General features: G+C 37.9%; 1 protein-coding gene across 1 annotated transcript in view; it reads right to left on the reverse strand.

Moving 5' to 3' along the window:
- Positions 1 to 1103: 1103 nt before the first annotated feature.
- LOC131428851 (uncharacterized) overlaps positions 1104 to 21957 on the reverse strand; it is a 35981-nt gene continuing 15127 nt past the window's right edge. Inside the window, exon 4 of the mRNA XM_058592909.1 lies at positions 1104 to 1582. Coding sequence (XP_058448892.1) covers positions 1104 to 1582 — 479 coding nt within the window. The remainder of the gene's footprint in view (positions 1583 to 21957) is intronic.

Genomic DNA, 21957 nt, shown 5'->3' on the forward strand with positions numbered 1-21957 from the left:
GCGGTTGTCCCAAACACGCCTGCTCTCTACTTTCGGTAGTCAATCATGCAATTTGGATTCTTATTTCAAAATATTCCTTATGTCGAGTGATTTCACTCATCCTTTGCATGCTTACGATTTAATCCAGCTCCTGGCAGGATCGCCAATGTTGAAACCGGCCCTCCACATGGTAGCCATCTTGAATGAGGACGGGAGAATCACTCGAATTAAGGACGTACGACTTACCACCTCAAGCTTCAGCAATCGTGACTGTAATGACCGCCGAAAGGGAAGAGGATACGCTGCGTGTTCGTGCGCAGTGCGCCCAGTGCTGTTCGCAGCTGTCACCTGTGAGGGGAAAGACATTTCTCGTCTTGAGCCGTGTGTACACCACCACACATTCCTTAAAGGGAACAATGTTTGCTTCAGTTTAGCTGCTTCGGAGAAAGGATTTAGAACAATGCATTCTGTATTTTTGATATTTTTCACCAGTGATTCAACAGAAACGAATTTGAAAGTAAAATTTTCAGAATATCTGCGTGGGAACAAAAATTCATCGCAATGTTATGTCCAACAGACTATGTAATCTATTAGTTTTTAGTACCAATATGTCACATTATTAAGATTCAATATAGAACTTTATAGTAACAATTACATTAAAATAATGTGACTATTAAGTAAAATTCTGGTAAAAAGTAAGTTCAGATGAAATAAATTTACAGCACAATTTAAATGATCTATGTATAAATTTCACAAAAGTATTCTATAGAATCTACGAAAAAAGTTACGTAGATATTACGTGATACAAATGTGGACTAAGAGTTCATGAGTTCATTCTGTGCTATCTATACTTCTCATAAGTATTACAAGAAAAGTTCTATGGATAAAAATCACATACGTTTACACGTAGCATTGAAGTGAGGATTTTTCTGAGTGTAGTATTTTGCGTATTGACTGTAGCTGTTCTATTGATAATGGATTGCATGCGCGGTGTACAATTAGTTATTACCTGCTGATTAGTAGGGACAGTTTTAACTGGGTTGGACCAACATATGGAATGTTGGAAATAACCGAAACCTGTCTAGCACTATTTAATGGTACAATAGTGTATGAAGCATTGATGGTCATGTTGTGGTAAGTCCGTAGCCGTGAGATTCACTTACAGCGTTGTTTGAAGCAGCGGACCAACAAACAGCAGATGTAACCGGAATTGACTGCAGAGAGATTGTGTTACAGATGCTTGTCGAATTCGTACTAATGGTAGTAGCAGTGTTGGTTCGTGGTAGCATTAGATATATATTGACAGTGTCAGCGGTAGAGGTCATAGAAGTCGGTGTTGAATATTTAGTTTGAGCATTTGCGAGATAAGTTGTATCGGCAATGGTGGTTGACGGTGCTGATTGCACTTCTATAGAAGTTGGAAGTGGAGGAGGATCGATGTCATTGGAGTAGTTGTTAGTTGTAGTTCGAAATGACGGCGACGGAAGATTGACGTTTTGAGTAGCGATGCTGTCGACTGGTACCATAGGTGTTGTGATCACAGTGGCATTATCATCAGCGGGGAAGGTTATGAGATTGATCGAACGATTGTTATTATTCGTATCTGAAACGAGCAGTATAATAGAATTTGAAGTGGATATGTTTGACATTAAAGCGTCGACTCTCGGAATTTTGTCCGGCTGCGATAAGGATAGCAAAGCTGGTGCTGCTCCAGATGTTCGAAAAATGGAGTGCTGTCGTTTACATAACGTTCGGTTGGTTCCTTCGACCGATAAAAGCAGGCGGATCTAGTGCAAACATTTGAGTACTAAAGAAAAAAGACTGCATGGTGTCCGTCAAAGTACCGATCATCTTCAGAGCTCTCCTCAAGGGTCTATTAAGAGGAGATTATCAAACCACAAAATACCAAAAAAACACCTAAAATTACACCTTCAAAAAAAGATCCCCGTGTTAAATCTAAAAAGGCAAATTTAAAACCAAAAACTGTGCCTCCTGGTTTGTCAAATTCACAAACCAATCCAGGAACTAGCACAAGAAAAGACAATATTCCAGTGGGCTCCGTTTCACAGCAAACATCAGGATTGCTGAAGTTTTCGAAAATTGTAGAATGGATTTTCGCAGCATTCAATATTTCTGAACCTCTAAAGACCATCATAACGGCATTGATGTGGAACACATCTATATTTTCTATATAGAGGTGCAAATCAGAAACTCAAGGAAAAATATACGTAGAAATGTGGTCAGGTTTCGAACACTTACAGCTCAGTCTGTTTTGTAACAATTATTAATATTATTTCATCATTTGATTGGAAATATTTCTAAGTTTCGATTTGAATGTATCAAGCCACGTATTTTCAATTATATATGAATGAAATTTTGATTAGTAGCGAGCAGTGTCCTATTTTGTCTGCAAAAATCTCCGGCATACTGGATTTCCTTGCCATAGACAACGGTTTTGAAGGAGTAAGCGATGTATCAAAGAGAGAGCATCGCTCTGATTGGTCAATCGATGCAAAAGCGAAGCTGTTGGAAGCACGCGAATCTATAAATAGAAGCGCAATTATAGCTAACGTTTCAGTCCTACTCGTAGCATACTAGAGGTAGGCTGTTGCTAGACAGCAAGACAAAAACATGCCATAAAACGATTAGAAGCTATAATTGGTATGCTCTGATCTTGTGTCATGCAAGCTCGGATTTCCATGTTATGTCGTTTGATCATGAAAAATTGACTACCCCTGGATATATTTTGAGTGCTTAAGATTAATTTGTAATTTATATAAGATGAACGCCATTGATAATGAGAAAAAGTTTATCGCTTCAACCGAAATAGCAGAATAGTACAGAAACTAAACGCTGAAAAAATATATGCTTGCATACAAAACTTGACCACAAGCTTGGCGAAGAGAAGATTAAATATCGAAATCCGTATCGCAAGTATGTACAAAGATATGATTGCATACATTTGGGATATTGGTGTAATTTCGTCGGCTATAAACAAATACAAATCAAGACAAACGATGTTCGGTATCAGTTCTTAATCAAGATCAATCTAAGCAGACTCTCGTGCAATTGCGGGCTCAAAAGTGTGAAGATTGATTAAACTATTTGATTGTAGATCATTTGAAATTTCGGTTGCCTTGTTCCACATCAATGGCTCGAACAACCCCATGGGGTTAATCCTTATAGTTTTTGAAACAGTTATCAGCTCAATGGGCAGTTCTCTCAGGTTTTGTATCATTTGATGGATAATTCATTATCCGCCGCAAATGATTCAATCACTATCCTGCAGTGGAATTGTCGAAGCATTATGCCAAAACTTGGTCATTTAAAGTTTTGTTGCATAGTCAAAAATGTGATGTATTTGCTATGCGTGAAACATGGCTTACATCAAACATAACCTTAAATTTTAATGACTTTAACATTATTCGTCTCGTTAGAGACTCTCCGTATGGCGGAGTGCTTTTAGGAATTAAGAAATGTTGTTCCTTTTGTAGATTAAACAATCCTTCGACTTCTAGTATAGAAGTTGTTGCTTGTAAAATAAACATTAAAGGAAAGGACATTTGCATTGCTTCGGTATAAATTCCCCCAAGAGCTCAAGTTGGACAGCGACAGCCTAATGAAATTGTCGAAGCCCTTCCTGCTCCACGTTTGATTTTAGGAGATTTCAATTCGCACGGAATTATGTGGAGTTCCGTTTACAATGATAGCTGATCATCTTTAATATATAATATTAGCGACAATTTTAGCATGACGGTATTAAATATGGGTAGCATGACACGGATCCCAAGACCTCCTGCACGTCCAAGTGCATTAGATTTATCTCTTTGCTCGACTTCAATTCGACTAGATTGCAGCTGGAAAGTATTTCCTGATTTATACGGTAGTGATCATTTACCAATCATCATCTCAATTAGCAGTAGCAATTGCATTGCTACTTCAGTTAGTATTCCTTACGATTTGACAAAAAATATCGACTGGATTAAATATCAAATCAGTATCTCTAGTATTTTGAATTCAATGGAAGAGCTCCCTCCACTTGAAGAATATGACTTCCTCGCACAACAAGCACAAACCAAACGATTTCTTGGTCTATCGTCTAACAAAAGTCCTCCAAACCCTTGATGGGACAGAGTACTCAGATCCTGAACACGCGAAACAAAATGCTTTCAAGACGTTTTTAAAATGAGGAGGAGGAACTCCTCAGAATTTTGAAAAATTCTTAATTTTAGAAACCATGTACAAGAGCATACTTCGGGCCAAGAAATGTAGCTATTGGAGACATTTTGTCGAAGGTTTGTAATGAGAAACCTCGATGAGTACTCTTCGGAACACAACCAGACGAATGAGGAATCGTAACGTAGGAAATGAGAGTGAGGAATACTCGAACCGATGGATATTTGATTTTGCGAGGAAGGTTTAACCAGAGCATTATATGGGAGTCTTCTCCAAATAATGGTTCCATTAAAAGCCCCTTTTCAATGATGGAATTTTCCATAGCACTCACGACTTGTAACAATAACGCTCCGGGGCTCGACAGAATTAAATTCAACTTGGTGAAAAATCTGCTCGACCTTGCAAAAAGACGTTTGTTGGAATTGTTGAACAAGTTTTTTGAGCAAAATATTGTTCCACCTGACTGGAGGCAAGTGAAAGTTATCGCCATTCAAAAGCCGGGGAAACCAGCTTTCAATCACAACTCATATAGACCCATTGCAATGTTGTCCTGCATCAGAAAATTGTTCGAAAAAATTATTCTTCGACGTCTCGACACTTGGGTCGAGACGAACGGTTTGTTATCAGATACTCAGTTTGGCTTTCGTAGAAATAATGGGACGAATGATTGCCTTGCATTACTTTCGTCTGACATCCAAACTGCCTTCGCTCAAAAACAACAAATGGCGTCTGTATTTCTAGATATTAAAGGAGCATTTGATTCAGTTTCCATTTATGTTCTTTCAGACAAGCTCCATCAACATTGACTTCCACCGATTATAAATAATTATTTGCACAACCTTTTGTCAGAGAAATGCATGTATTTTTCACATGGTGATTTGGCAACATTCAGAATTAGCTACATGGGTCTCCCGCAAGGCTCATGCCTCATGTCATAACAAAAATTATCTAATTTGACGAGAATGGGCACTAATTGAAGACCGTAGACACTTTTTGCACAACTAAGATACGATTATGAAGATATTCTGTGGGGAGAGGGTTTAGTAAGTGCCGATTCTCTTCAAATAATATTAATTTCGTTATTGACCCTCTCCTCCATGGTTAGGACACTTGCTACACACTTTCCCCCTTGAAAATGTCCTAATGATCAGGAATAGTAGTTTCGGAGTTATGTCGTTACATCCCCCTTTTTAAATGCACTTGGTATAACCACCCCCATATGAATATATCATATCTAAGGTATGGAAAATTTTTGCATGATCTCAAAAATTATCGATTCTTATCAAATTTTATGATTTTTTGCATATTTTTGTTAAGAGGTTACACTACTGTAGACAAAACAGAGAAGGACTTTTTTGGGGAATTATTTTGGGATCTAAAAAATGGAGTAATCCGAATTTTGTATAAAGCACTTTTTAATATGTATATATAAGTACAAAAAAATGATCAGTTTTAAAAATTGAAAAAAGGCGGCTCGGCGGAATTTCCGCGAAAGTGCTGTGGTTTTTTAATTAATTATTTTCTGTAAAATATCAGCCCTTTGAAAATAAAACAACATTTTTTCATCACAAAATTGTTCATAAAAAAAATATTCACAATTCAAAAACCCCTACGTACCTCTGTGGAGATAACTATCCAGAATATTCTGTAAAACTTTTGAATCGATTGGTCAAGATTTACTTGACTTATGTTTCCGGCCATCAAAAATGCAGCACTTTCGCGGAAATGCCGCCTTTTTTCCAATTTTTAGAACTGACCACTTTTCTGTACTCAAATATACATAATAAAAAAGTACGGGTGTGTAATGTCAGAGACATAACTGGATGTCGTGAATACGAATATGACACACTTTATTTATGCTTCCGAATTCGAATTGGTAGTTCATCGATTGTTTGAATTGTGCAACTTTCCCCTCTTTCATTACTAGTAATTTAAACGATGCGCCTAGACTAAATCACAGATTAGTTACATTAAACATTCTGAAACGCACTTAAATACTATGAAATAAGCAGTATAGTTCTTTATAATTGTTCGGAAAGTCTACAGGTTCCTTTGATGATATTATTCAATATTTCCTTGCGTTCAGGAATTTTTCCTAATTCATGGAAGGAATCGTTCATCTTTCCTGTATTTAAAAAAGGTGATAAAAGCAATATATCAAATTACCGCGGAATTGCTGCATTATGTGCTGTATCTAAGCTTTTTGAAATAATCGTTTTGGACTTCATAACCCACAACTGCTCTAGCTACATATCTTCAACTCAACACGGTTTTATGCCAAAACGATCCACATCTACAAACCTGGTATGTTATACATCCTACGTAATTCAGTCACTACAGGCGCGACAGCAGGTTGACGCCATATATACAGACTTCTCCGCTGCTTTTGATAAAATTAATCACCAAATAGCTATTGCTAAACTTGACAGACTTGGATTCAATGGATCATTTTTGAATTGGTTGCATTCGTACCTGATTGGTCGTAGTATGATAACTAAAATCGGAGACTGTACAGCTGAACCTTTTCGAGCTAACTCGGGTGTACCTCAAGGCAGTCATCTTGGACCCTTCTTATTCTTACTTTATCTGAACGATTTGAACCATTCGATGCAATGCTTGAAATTATCTTTCGCCGACGATTTTAAATTGTTCCATCTTATTAAAGATCACGAAGATGCCAGATTCCTACAAAAACAGTTGGATATTTTCTCCAACTGGTGCGACCTCAATAGAATGGTATTAAACCCATCTAAATGTTCCGTGATCTCTTTTACTCGCAAACGCACAACCGTAGTATTTAACTATACTATTTCCGGAACTATCCTCAAGCGAGAATCGACTGTAAAGGACCTGGGAGTCCTTTTGGACTCTAAACTTAGTTTCAAACATCACGTCGAGTATATTATCTCTAAGGCTTCCAAGACACTTGGTTTTATTTTTCGAGTCACAAAGAACTTTAAAGGCATATATTGCTTAAAAGCACTATATTGCGCACTGGTTCGTTCTATCCTAGAATACGCTTCTGTCGTCTGGGCTCCCTATTATCAACTGGACATCAATCGCATCGAAGCTATTCAGCGTAAATTTATTCGCTTTGCTCTTCGTAGTCTTCCTTGGAGAGATCCCAGCAATCTCCCAAGCTATCAGGAACGCTGTAAACTGATCGATTTACACCTGTTATCTGTTCGCCGAGATCTCTCCAGGGCAATATTCGTGTCAGATCTGTTGCAATCTCAAATTGATTGCCCCGAATTGTTAGGCAAACTAAATTTAAATATTCATTCTCGAAATCTTCGATCTCATCAATTCCTGAGAATTCAAACCGCTCGCACTAATTATGGCTATAATGAACCTTTCTCCAGTATGTGTCGCCTATTCAATCGATGTTCTCATGTATTTGATTTTACCCTGTCTCGCAATACCATAAAACAATTTTTTTTAAACACAATCTCAAACAGTCCTTCCAACTCCAATACTTAAATTCTAGATTTAGCTTTAGGGTTAAGTTTAGTTTAGTGTTCCCTTAGTAAGTCTGCTTCCATTCTCTATCGATTATGCAACCAAGAATAATATTCACCATTAGGTTTGTTTCTAACATCCGCTCGACTCTCTCGATTCCCTGGATGTCCACCATCTTCTTCGGAACTAACTAGATCTTTATGATGTTACTAATACTTTTTGATTCCCCCTCTCTTCATCTTTTCACCATCTTTTGAGACAATTAACTTGATCTTTTGCCGCTTTCTACTTCTTTCGAAACGCCCTTTCACCCCTTCGAACCCCTTCGTAATTCCATTTACTACAATATTCACTTCTCTCTTTTTCTCTCCTTTTTTCCTGCATTGCCGCTCTCCGAGGGCCACTCTCTTTGATGTCCAGCATGCCGGACACCCGCCGAGTGTATGTGATTTGGGGGTTTTCTCGCGGACCCTCACGGACAGCAGGATGCGGCCCTCAACGTCACCGACCAGTCACTCTTGACCCTCGCCGGGAGTAATTTTACTTTAAGCTCTTAGTATTAAGCAGTATATCTGTTGGATCTTTGTAATCTGTTGATATAAAAAGATGAGGAGGTTTTATGCCTACTGGAGAGAGAGATTGTAAATTTCAGCTCCAGTGGGCTTTTCCCTGCTCCCAAATAAATAAATAAATAAATAAATAAAAAAATGGTGACGATTTGAGTTAGTTCAGCACGCAGACTCTGAATTCTAAACCCATATTCCAGAACTAAGCTCTAGAACATGAAGACGATTTTTCGCCATGACTACCACAATGGGTTTTATAGAGTACAGTAAAGTAAATTTCCGCATAATTCTTTAGGAGTATTATTATGGTTCTAAAAAGAACCGAATAGAAGAAGTCTGGAATAAAGAACTGGATCCTGAGTTCAAGAACTAAATTTAGAACCAATAACAGACTCAGAATCCAGTTTCAATTCTAGAATTGCGATTTCGAAACTCAAATTAGTTCCGGAATACAGTTCCAGAATCCAGTTCCAGAATTCAGTTTCAGCACGCAGGCTCTGAATTCTAAACCTATATTGCGGAACTAAAATCTGAAAATTGAACTTCTCGTTACGACTACCGAAAACCAAATGATGGCAGGTGCTCTCTCCGTCGCTGATGGTTTAACTCCCGCGATGGCAGTCTGCTCGCCTTGAAGGCCAGCAAGCGAATGAGAGTTGCTACCTGACCCTTTGAGATTTTAACCACGCAGAAGGCGCTCTCTCCTTCGCTGCTGGTTGTTGGTTTAACTCTCGCGATGGCAGTCTGCTCGCCTTGAAGGCCAGCAAGCGAATGAGAGTTGCAAGCGAATGAAAGTTGCTACCTGAGCGTTTGAGGCTTTAACCACGCAAAAGGCGCTCTCTCCGTCGCTGCTGGTTGATGGTTTAACTCTCGCGATGGCAGTCTGCTCGCCTTGAAGGCCAGCAAGCGAATGAGAGTTGCTACCTGAGCGTTTGAGATTTTAACCACGCAGAAGGCGCTCTCTCCTTCGCTGCTGGTTGATGGTTTAACTCTCGCGATGGCTGTCTGCTCGCCTTGAAGGCCAGCAAGCGAATGAGAGTTGCAAGCGAATGAAAGTTGCTACCTGAGCGTTTGAGGTTTTAACCACGCAAAAGGCGCTCTCTCCGTCGCTGCTGGTTGATGGTTTAACTCCCACGACGTCTGCTCCCATCGAACGCACGAAAAGAAATGATCGATTCTCACCACGGTTCCCCTTTTATACGCATTCAGTTGAAGATATGTGCCTGACTACCTCAAAATCGTCGTCCTTGCGCGAAAAACTCAAGCGAAAGTAAAGAGTTTTCCGCATTATTTTGAAATTTTGAGAAAACTTAATTTTTGAGTTGTTTGTGGTTATCTCACACTGTTCAAAATATTATCCCAAATTCCTGATCATATTTTTGATGAAATGGTGAAAGAATTATGTTGCTACCATTAATACAAGTCGAGATATTCACGATTAAGTTCTGCCCATTCTTCCATATGGCTAATTTTGAAAAGGCATCCCATAGTAAAGTAAGTCGTATTCACGACAAAAAAGTGCTTTATACAAAATTCGAATTACTCCATTTTTTGGATCCCAAAATAATTTCCCAAACAAGTCCTTCTCTTTTTTGTCTACAGTAGTGTCTGTCTGCCAATGAACGCGAGTGTATTCAAGTCTCATCATAACTACGAAACAACTAAACGAATCGCCACCAAGTACATGTACTTGGTACATGTACCAAAGGTAAGAATTGCTACTTTTTTGAAAAGCACAGATACTTTCTACACTACTCAGTGTAATCATGAAGAAGATCTGTAGGAAGTTCACTAACAAAAAGGAAGCTAATTCAAAATAGATTATAAAGTTATGCATTAATTTTGGTTTCGGCTTTAGCGGTCTGTTCAATAAGAAAGGCTGTTATATACTGCCCGACGTTTCGACCACTGGTTATGGTCTTTTTCAAGGGAAACTGTAAGTTTATTGGTTATAAAAGTTATTACAAAAATATTAAACAACTCACTATCTTATCGTTCCTCGTCTAAAAATCGTATGCCCACGAACGGTTGTTTACATAATAACAAAGCTTCTTTCGTCACTTTTCAGATGGTGGGTAAATGATGAGATGGTGCTGAATTCAGAGAACTTATTTGCGTGACTGAGCTTGAGCGAGAATGGTGAGATGATAATTTATCATTCTGTTGTGCTTTTGATCTAGAGATCTTAGAGTGGGTAGTTTTAACTGTGTGGAGTACGCCTGCGTATGTAGTACTTAAACCGTCTATGTCTGTGCGGGGATTGATAGTGTTAGGAGTGTTTACAATATGACACATTTCTAGTATGGGTAAAGAAGTGGATTTGAAACTACGATCTATGATTTTAGTCTGATTTAAATCAAAATTATGTATGACATGATCTACCAGTGCGGTTTTTTCTTTTAATTTTGCTATTTCGCTATCTATGTCTCCAGGTCTGTCTGACATTAGTTTTAAGTATTTGGTTATATTTGATTTATGTCCACTGAGCCGCACTTTTAGTTGATTTGAAGTCATTCCTATGTAACATTTATCGCATGTGTTGCACGGAATGCTGTAGATGACACGCGCCTGTTGGAGTGTAGGAACTGGATCTTTGATCGGTGGTAAATATTTATTTGTTGTATGGATGGTTTCCGGTGCGAGTTTGATGAACGGATAGTCTTTTTTCAAATATGTTGATATTGCTGTTGTGAGATGATTGATATGTGGTATGGATCTATATATGGTATTTCGTTGATCAGTGCTGGAACAGTGGTTATATCGGGGTTAGCAGGAAGGTTTTCATTTAATGAACTGATGATTTTACTATTGTTTTTTGGTGTAGTGGTTGATGATGATTTTTTGCGAATTTTATTTATCAAACGGTTTATGAGTGATGCGGGATAGTTGTTTTGACGGAGGTATTGAAAAATGGTGTGCTTTTGTTGGTCCATTGTCTGAGTTGTATCAAGTTTGGTAACTCGTTCAATAAAATTTGTTGCTACGTTCATTTTCATCAGCATCGGGTGGAACGAATGGTAGTTTAGTAGTCGTCCGGATGATATCGGCTTTGAATACCGTTTTGTTGATATGGTTTGGTTGTTTTGACGGATTACCAAGGTGTCTAAGAACGGTAGTTTGTTATCACTTTCCTCCTCTAATGTGAACTGTATGTGGGGATTATAGCTGTTGAACTTTTGTAGTGTATTTTGTACTTCTGATTTAGGTAATGCGAGTATGAAATCATCCACATACTTCTTGAGTATAGGTATGTTGAACGTTAGATCCTTTTTAACTGTGTTTATCAAATTTTCTATAACCAACTCAGCTAGAATGGGTGATAAAGGGCTGCCCATTGCTGTGCCGAAGGTCTGTTGATAGTATTTATCGCGAAAACGGAAGTAACTGCTGTTGATACAGAACTCGACGATCTCCAGAAATAAATCAAGGTTGATATTGGTGTGTTTGCTTATTTGGTCCCATTGCACAATAATGTCATGTATTACTAGATCCTTAGGTATGTTAGTAAAAAGTGATATAACATCGAAAGATACCAATACGTAATCCGGTGGGAGGATGATATTGTTAATGTACTCAACAAAATCGAAGCTATCGGTGATGGTGTATTTGCTGTGTATGCTTTGTTTGAGAATGTTCGCTAACATTTTTGACAAATTGTACGTAGGTGCCGTTGTGTTGGGTACTACGGGACGGAGTGGTAAATCTGGTTTGTGTGCTTTGGGTTGTCCATAGATTGATGGGCACATTGCCGAAGAACTATGTAGATGTTTGGCAATTTTTTTATCTATTAGTTTTAGATTTAACAGTCGTGTGACAAACGAATTGTTTTTGGTTTGGTAGACGGCAGTTGGATCCTTGGATAGTACTTTGTAAGTGGAGCTGTTTAACAGTTGTAACATTTTTCTGTCATATTCGTCTGCCTGCATAATTACCATCCGTTTGCCCTTGTCTGACTCCACAACGTATATATTTTTGTGTTCATGTATGAACGTTTTTAAACTTTTGGTGGCATTCTCACAGAACTTTAGCAGTGGTGTTTTGTACTGGCATTTATTATTGCGAGTTATGTAGTTTTGTATTTGGTTTACTATGGCACAGCGATTTTTATCTTGAACCTGTTTATCTTGGTGTGTGGTCAGTATGGATTCGATATATGCCAACAGGTGATACAGTTGGCATGGTTTTATGTTTTGTGTAGGCAAATCAAATTTTGGTCCTAGACTGAGCAAGACCTCGACATCGTGTGGTACGTTGATAGGGGTTGCATTTAGTATTGACCTTTTATTCAGTGTTGGTATGACATATTGTTGCTCGATTGACTTTGTTAGCAGTTTTGTAAGCTTTGCATTGGTGGTTTGTTTCTGTGCACGCATTAGTCTGTTGTACGACAGTGCTTATGTTTGATCGAAACTTTTTATGAGTTGTTCTTCAGTTTGACTGGTTACTAACTGTTTTATGCGTTGTTGGTTCTGTTTGTAATCCTTGATCTTGTAGAAAGTATGCTTTTTCTTTTTTTGTTCTGGTCACCGCAACTTTGTTCAATTATGGTTGTTTGTTGATTTTTTTCGGTGAGAATTGAAACACTGTTCTTAACGTTTTTTGTTCAGCATAACGTTTCGGCCTACTACTCTTCAGCCATCGTCATACATAGTACATACATTTTACAATTCAAATACAAATTTACATCAAATAACAGTCACAAGAAAAGCAAACAATCGACTTACATTCAACAAAACTTTTACAATATTCAATCACTCCATTCTATCCTTCGTTCACTCACTGCCGACGGCTGGGTTATCGTATGCTTCTGACCGCCTATCATCCTTACTATTCCAATACTGTCGGAACTTAGCCACCAGACCATTTTACGTAGTGCAGAAAGTTCCACACTCTCTCTGGAGATTGACTGTTCTCTCCTCGCCGAGTATTTTTATGTGAAACATTTCTGCTGTAACTCTGCTCTCCTGGTTCTCGATTCGTTCCAGTATTCGGGTGTTGGCAAAGTCGAAGATGTGTCCTTCTTGTTTTGTGTGTTGAGATAACCCAGTTCTTGCATCTTTTTTCCTCGTATCGTTCTTGTGTTCCGCTACTCTTGTCTCTAGTTTTCTTCCCGTTTGTCCGATGTAAACTTTGCCATCGTCTGTTTCGCATGGGATTGTGTACACCACGTTCGTCTGTTTCCCTGGTGGGATTGGATCTTTTAACTTAGTGAAAATTTGATTCTTAATTTTATCCCTCGGTTTAAAAGCAAGTTTTGTGCTGTACTTTTTTAAAATTCTTTCCAATTTTTCACTAAGTCCAGGGATGTACGGAACTGCAACATACGACTGCGCTAGATCTTTTTCTTTTTCCTCCTGCAGGCTGTTGTAGTGTTTGTGGACACGTTCCTTCAGTATTTTGCAAACAAACCATTTAGGGTAATGGTTTGCTACCTGAGCGTTTGAGGTTTTAACCACGCAAAAGGCGCTCTCTCCGTCGCTGCTGGTTGATGGTTTAACTCCCACGACGTCTGCTCCCATCGAACGCACGAAAAGAAATGATCGATTCTCACCACGGTTCCCCTTTTATACGCATTCAGTTGAAGATATGTGCCTGACTACCTCAAAATCGTCGTCCTTGCGCGAAAAACTCAAGCGAAAGTAAAGAGTTTTCCGCATTATTTTGAAATTTTGAGAAAACTTAATTTTTGAGTTGTTTGTGGTTATCTCACACTGTTCAAAATATTATCCCAAATTCCTGATCATATTTTTGATGAAATGGTGAAAGAATTATGTTGCTACCATTAATACAAGACGAGATATTCACGATTAAGTTCTGCCCATTCTTCCATATGGCTAATTTTGAAAAGGCATCCCATAGTAAAGTAAGTCGTATTCACGACAAAAAAGTGCTTTATACAAAATTCGAATTACTCCATTTTTTGGATCCCAAAATAATTTCCCAAACAAGTCCTTCTCTTTTTTGTCTACAGTAGTGTCTGTCTGCCAATGAACGCGAGTGTATTCAAGTCTCATCATAACTACGAAACAACTAAACGAATCGCCACCAAGTACATGTACTTGGTACATGTACCAAAGGTAAGAATTGCTACTTTTTTGAAAAGCACAGATACTTTCTACACTACTCAGTGTAATCATGAAGAAGATCTGTAGGAAGTTCACTAACAAAAAGGAAGCTAATTCAAAATAGATTATAAAGTTATGCATTAATTTTGGTTTCGGCTTTAGCGGTCTGTTCAATAAGAAAGGCTGTTATATACTGCCCGACGTTTCGACCACTGGTTATGGTCTTTTTCAAGGGAAACTGTAAGTTTATTGGTTATAAAAGTTATTACAAAAATATTAAACAACTCACTATCTTATCGTTCCTCGTCTAAAAATCGTATGCCCACGAACGGTTGTTTACATAATAACAAAGCTTCTTTCGTCACTTTTCAGATGGTGGGTAAATGATGAGATGGTGCTGAATTCAGAGAACTTATTTGCGTGACTGAGCTTGAGCGAGAATGGTGAGATGATAATTTATCATTCTGTTGTGCTTTTGATCTAGAGATCTTAGAGTGGGTAGTTTTAACTGTGTGGAGTACGCCTGCGTATGTAGTACTTAAACCGTCTATGTCTGTGCGGGGATTGATAGTGTTAGGAGTGTTTACAATATGACACATTTCTAGTATGGGTAAAGAAGTGGATTTGAAACTACGATCTATGATTTTAGTCTGATTTAAATCAAAATTATGTTGGTACCGTATGACATGATCTACCAGTGCGGTTTTTTCTTTTAATTTTGCTATTTCGCTATCTATGTCTCCAGGTCTGTCTGACATTAGTTTTAAGTATTTGGTTATATTTGATTTATGTCCACTGAGCCGCACTTTTAGTTGATTTGAAGTCATTCCTATGTAACATTTATCGCATGTGTTGCACGGAATGCTGTAGATGACACGCGCCTGTTGGAGTGTAGGAACTGGATCTTTGATCGGTGGTAAATATTTATTTGTTGTATGGATGGTTTCCGGTGCGAGTTTGATGAACGGATAGTCTTTTTTCAAATATGTTGATATTGCTGTTGTGAGATGATTGATATGTGGTATGGATCTATATATGGTATTTCGTTGATCAGTGCTGGAACAGTGGTTATATCGGGGTTAGCAGGAAGGTTTTCATTTAATGAACTGATGATTTTACTATTGTTTTTTGGTGTAGTGGTTGATGATGATTTTTTGCGAATTTTATTTATCAAACGGTTTATGAGTGATGCGGGATAGTTGTTTTGACGGAGGTATTGAAAAATGGTGTGCTTTTGTTGGTCCATTGTCTGAGTTGTATCAAGTTTGGTAACTCGTTCAATAAAATTTGTTGCTACGTTCATTTTCATCAGCATCGGGTGGAACGAATGGTAGTTTAGTAGTCGTCCGGATGATATCGGCTTTGAATACCGTTTTGTTGATATGGTTTGGTTGTTTTGACGGATTACCAAGGTGTCTAAGAACGGTAGTTTGTTATCACTTTCCTCCTCTAATGTGAACTGTATGTGGGGATTATAGCTGTTGAACTTTTGTAGTGTATTTTGTACTTCTGATTTTGGTAATGCGAGTATGAAATCATCCACATACTTTTTGAGTATAGGTATGTTGAACGTTAGATCCTTTTTAACTGTGTTTATCAAATTTTCTATAACCAACTCAGCTAGAATGGGTGATAAAGGGCTGCCCATTGCTGTGCCGAAGGTCTGTTGATAGTATTTATCGCGAAAACGGAAGTAACTGCTGTTGATACAGAACTCGACGATCTCCAGAAATAAATCAAGGTTGATATTGGTGTGTTTGCTTATTTGGTCCCATTGCACAATAATGTCATGTATTACTAGATCCTTAGGTATGTTAGTAAAAAGTGATATAACATCGAAAGATACCAATACGTAATCCGGTGGGAGGATGATATTGTTAATGTACTCAACAAAATCGAAGCTATCGGTGATGGTGTATTTGCTGTGTATGCTTTGTTTGAGAATGTTCGCTAACATTTTTGACAAATTGTACGTAGGTGCCGTTGTGTTGGGTACTACGGGACGGAGTGGTAAATCTGGTTTGTGTGCTTTGGGTTGTCCATAGATTGATGGGCACATTGCCGAAGAACTATGTAGATGTTTGGCAATTTTTTTATCTATTAGTTTTAGATTTAACAGTCGTGTGACAAACGAATTGTTTTTGGTTTGGTAGACGGCAGTTGGATCCTTGGATAGTACTTTGTAAGTGGAGCTGTTTAACAGTTGTAACATTTTTCTGTCATATTCGTCTGCCTGCATAATTACCATCCGTTTGCCCTTGTCTGACTCCACAACGTATATATTTTTGTGTTCATGTATGAACGTTTTTAAACTTTTGGTGGCATTCTCACAGAACTTTAGCAGTGGTGTTTTGTACTGGCATTTATTATTGCGAGTTATGTAGTTTTGTATTTGGTTTACTATGGCACAGCGATTTTTATCTTGAACCTGTTTATCTTGGTGTGTGGTCAGTATGGATTCGATATATGCCAACAGGTGATACAGTTGGCATGGTTTTATGTTTTGTGTAGGCAAATCAAATTTTGGTCCTAGACTGAGCAAGACCTCGACATCGTGTGGTACGTTGATAGGGGTTGCATTTAGTATTGACCTTTTATTCAGTGTTGGTATGACATATTGTTGCTCGATTGACTTTGTTAGCAGTTTTGTAAGCTTTGCATTGGTGGTTTGTTTCTGTGCACGCATTAGTCTGTTGTACGACAGTGCTTATGTTTGATCGAAACTTTTTATGAGTTGTTCTTCAGTTTGACTGGTTACTAACTGTTTTATGCGTTGTTGGTTCTGTTTGTAATCCTTGATCTTGTAGAAAGTATGCTTTTTCTTTTTTTGTTCTGGTCACCGCAACTTTGTTCAATTATGGTTGTTTGTTGATTTTTTTCGGTGAGAATTGAAACACTGTTCTTAACGTTTTTTGTTCAGCATAACGTTTCGGCCTACTACTCTTCAGCCATCGTCATACATAGTACATACATTTTACAATTCAAATACAAATTTACATCAAATAACAGTCACAAGAAAAGCAAACAATCGACTTACATTCAACAAAACTTTTACAATATTCAATCACTCCATTCTATCCTTCGTTCACTCACTGCCGACGGCTGGGTTATCGTATGCTTCTGACCGCCTATCATCCTTACTATTCCAATACTGTCGGAACTTAGCCACCAGACCATTTTACGTAGTGCAGAAAGTTCCACACTCTCTCTGGAGATTGACTGTTCTCTCCTCGCCGAGTATTTTTATGTGAAACATTTCTGCTGTAACTCTGCTCTCCTGGTTCTCGATTCGTTCCAGTATTCGGGTGTTGGCAAAGTCGAAGATGTGTCCTTCTTGTTTTGTGTGTTGAGATAACCCAGTTCTTGCATCTTTTTTCCTCGTATCGTTCTTGTGTTCCGCTACTCTTGTCTCTAGTTTTCTTCCCGTTTGTCCGATGTAAACTTTGCCATCGTCTGTTCCGCATGGGATTGTGTACACCACGTTCGTCTGTTTCCCTGGTGGGATTGGATCTTTTAACTTAGTGAAAATTTGATTCTTAATTTTATCCCTCGGTTTAAAAGCAAGTTTTGTGCTGTACTTTTTTAAAATTCTTTCCAATTTTTCACTAAGTCCAGGGATGTACGGAACTGCAACATACGACTGCGCTAGATCTTTTTCTTTTTCCTCCTGCAGGCTGTTGTAGTGTTTGTGGACACGTTCCTTCAGTATTTTGCAAACAAACCATTTAGGGTAATGGTTTATTTGTAAAATTTCCATCGTAGACATCGTAGAGTCGTTTAATAGTTTCCATAGTAAACTTCAGCTTACTTTTGAAAATGAAGAAGATGGAAAACTCAAATTCCTCGATATGATGTTGTTCCGAAACAACGATCACATCGAACGAATATGGTTACCCAAACAATCTGATGGAAGATATCTGGATTTTGAGTCCGAAAGTCCTTATTCGCACAAATGCAACACTGCGATTGCACTAATAGATCGAGCAATCAAACTATCCGACTGTAAGAACCGTCCATCAGCCATAAGAACAGTCAAGGAAATTTTACAAATAAACCATTACCCTAAATGGTTTGTTTGCAAAATACTGAAGGAATGTGTCCACAAACACTACAACAGCCTGCAGGAGGAAAAAGAAAAAGATCTAGCGCAGTCGTATGTTGCAGTTCCGTACATCCCTGGACTTAGTGAAAAATTGGAAAGAATTTTAAAAAAGTACAGCACAAAACTTGCTTTTAAACCGAGGGATAAAATTAAGAATCAAATTTTCACTAAGTTAAAAGATCCAATCCCACCAGGGAAACAGACGAACGTGGTGTACACAATCCCATGCGGAACAGACGATGGCAAAGTTTACATCGGATAAACGGGAAGAAAACTAGAGACAAGAGTAGCGGAACACAAGAACGATACGAGGAAAAAAGATGCAAGAACTGGGTTATCTCAACACACACAACAAGAAGGACACATCTTCGACTTTGCCAACACCCGAATACTGGAACGAATCGAGAACCAGGAGAGCAGAGTTACAGCAGAAATGTTTCACATAAAAATACTCGGCGAGGAGAGAACAGTCAATCTCCAGAGAGAGTGTGGAACTTTCTGCACTACGTACAATGGTCTGGTGGCTAAGTTCCGACAGTATTGGAATAGTAAGGATGATAGGCGGTCAGAAGCATACGATAACCCAGCCGTCGGCAGTGAGTGAACGAATGATAGAATGGAGTGATTGAATATTGTAAAAGTTTTGTTGAATGTAAGTCGATTGTTTGCTTTTCTTGTGACTGTTATTTGATGTAAATTTGTATTTGAATTGTAAAATGTATGTACTTAATGACGAAAAATATATGTTGTAGGCGTCCGACGATGGCTGAAGAGTAGTAGGCCGAAACGTTATGCTGAACAAAAAACGTTAAGAACAGTGTTTCAATTCTCACCGAAAAAAATCAACAAACAACCATAATTGTAGAAAGTATGCTTTATTTCGATGTTTAGCAGTCCTTTTTTTAATCGTTCGATCAACGTTTGTAATTGTCGAATGTACGGACTACGGATGGAAAAATTCCATTTTTGCGACATTGTATAAGGAATTCTTTTCGCACGATCATTTTACATAACTTGGTATTAAGCAGTGCATACTGTTTTAAAAGCTGTGTTGTGGATAGGCCATAGTGTCTTTGTATTTGCATGAAGAAGCTTGGTTGTATATTCGCCATGATGATTTGAAAGATGATTAGTACGACCGTACAAATATTTTGCATTAATTATGGTTTCGGCTTTAGCGGTCTGTTAAATAAGAACGGCTGTTATATACTGCCCGACGTTTCGACCACTGGTTATGGTCTTTTTCAAGGGAAACTGTAAGTTTATTGGTTATAAAAGTTATTACAAAAATATTAAAAAACTCACTATCTTATCGTTCCTCGTCTAAAAATCGTATGCCTACGAACGGTTGTTTACATAGGTTATTTTGAGGGTGAGAGCGTGGAGTAAGTGCTCCGAACATGGAAAGTGTAAGGGAAAATTGATCGGGTTTTACGATAAATTGGAACTTCTTTACGAGTACTGTATATTTCTAGCAACTAAGTGAGGTTCACAAAAATGTTGATAAGAGGGAGGGGGAATAAGTATTCTCAACATTGATCTGAATTGACGAAATCATACAATCAACTTGCATTTTTTCCATGTAAATTAAGAAAATGTCGACTGTCCCTAACAAAACGGTTCAAATATGAAACTGACCCAATTTGACGAGAATACCATGAAAACTATGATTATTGTGAGATCTGAGATGGGACACTGATCACAATCTGAACATGAACGGAGTATTGTTCAATCGGGTTTCCGTCTAAGTTATGTTTCACTACAATCAGAGTATTTCACTAAGCAGGACAACTTCGAGATTTTTTTTCGGCCTTCCCTTCACGAAACATTTCCGAGCAAGGCCGGGTAATTCAGCTAGTATTAAATAAAAGTGAATAAATAAATACCAAAATATTAATATGATATTCGAAATGTATTAGGTTCAAAGTACTATGTATTGTGGATGCCACGGCGAAGAAAAACTTATGTATATTCATTTAGGGGATAGCCAAATTTTGTGCTAGGGCACATACCCGTTTTTATTATTATTACGTTTCGTCTTTGACTCGTCAGTGCAGAGCAGTGCAAACTGAAATTGCTTAGTGCTAAACTCGGCAGGTCAATTCGAACCGCTAAGCAGACGTAAAGTTTCTGCTACTTACAGAACACTTTTTGTTTTGCAACGGAGTGCAATGTCTTATCTAACGTGCCGAACGAAACGTATTTTCGACTATTTCTGTCCGATGCAGATTTGGTCATTTAGCGGTTAGCCAAATTTCGTGCTAGGGCACATAACCGTTTTTATTATTTTTACGTTTCGTCTTTGACTCATCAGTGCAGAGCAGTTCAAATTGAAGATTTGTACATGAAATTTTCCGAAATCGAATATATCGACTTTCTGGGACTAAAAATATAAAAAACGTCGATTTTCTAAAAAAAAATTTTTTGTCGTGAATACGACTTACTTTACTATGGGGTGCCTTTTCAAAATTTACCCTCTGAGAGAGTGATAAGTTTTTGATCGTGAATATCTCTTGTTGTATCTAACGAATTAACATAATTTTTGCTACATGCCATCGGAAATATGATCACAATTTTATGATAAAATTTTCAGTTGTGTGACATAATCTCAAATAGTTCAAAATTAAACTTTTCTGAAATGTTTGGTATAAACGAGTATCAAAGAGGATAATTCATAAGGCGCGTTTGCCTTTCTCGTATTTTGAAAGATCATAGCTAAGTGGTCTGTGGAAGGATTTATATAATCTAACTACCATTAGAATCGAAATTTTTCAACTTAAACGTGTATAGCAAAAGCATTGAAGTATTTCAATAGTACACTATTGAAAAACCTATCTCATTTGACCCATGTCAACACCAGCCAATCAGAACGCGTTCTGAGAAAGAGAACAAAATATCTGCTGCTGTACAACAAATCGTTCGAGAAAAATGTTCCGAAAAGTGGTGAAAATCGTAGTGAGTTCCTCAATTTGGTCCTTCTGAATGCTCGAAACGAATCCCTACAGCATATTAATAGTTTCTTTCAATAAATTATGCAAATCCGAAATGAAATAATCGACATTAAAATTCTGTATGCGGCTATTTTTATAGCCGTTAGGACCGCCCATAAGTGAAAAAGCTACAAACGAAATCACGTAAAAGAAAGCTCCTAACAAAAATTGAATCAGTTTGGATTCTATCGCCAATGCGAGCAGATGTATTTTGTGCCGTTTGCAAAGCTAGTTTCGCTTCCGACAAGAGCGATTACGTCACAGCTGCCAGTCATTTGCATGGATAAAAAAGCAACTGTGGAGAGCATTACAAAAAATCAGCCGTTCTAATGGCTCTAAAAGTTTTCTGAAGAACTATTAGGATTAGTTGTTCGCAAATCGAAAGGAAATATCCTCAGTTTAGTGCAAATTTAGTACAGTTTGGTTAGATTTGTGCACTTTTCGCTGTGTAAAATTCACGGTAATCGAGATCAAGTGAAGCCTTCTTTGTTTCTGCGACAAATGTTCCAGAGTTTAATGTCGTAGAGAACTACGCAATTTGACCCTTCTGAATGTTAGAAACGAATCCCTACAGCATACTGATAGTTTCTTTCAATAAATTATGCAAATCCGAAATGAAA

The sequence above is a fragment of the Malaya genurostris genome, chromosome 2 (genome assembly GCF_030247185.1).
Source record: "Malaya genurostris strain Urasoe2022 chromosome 2, Malgen_1.1, whole genome shotgun sequence".
In the NCBI taxonomy this organism is placed as follows: Eukaryota; Metazoa; Arthropoda; class Insecta; order Diptera; family Culicidae; genus Malaya; species Malaya genurostris.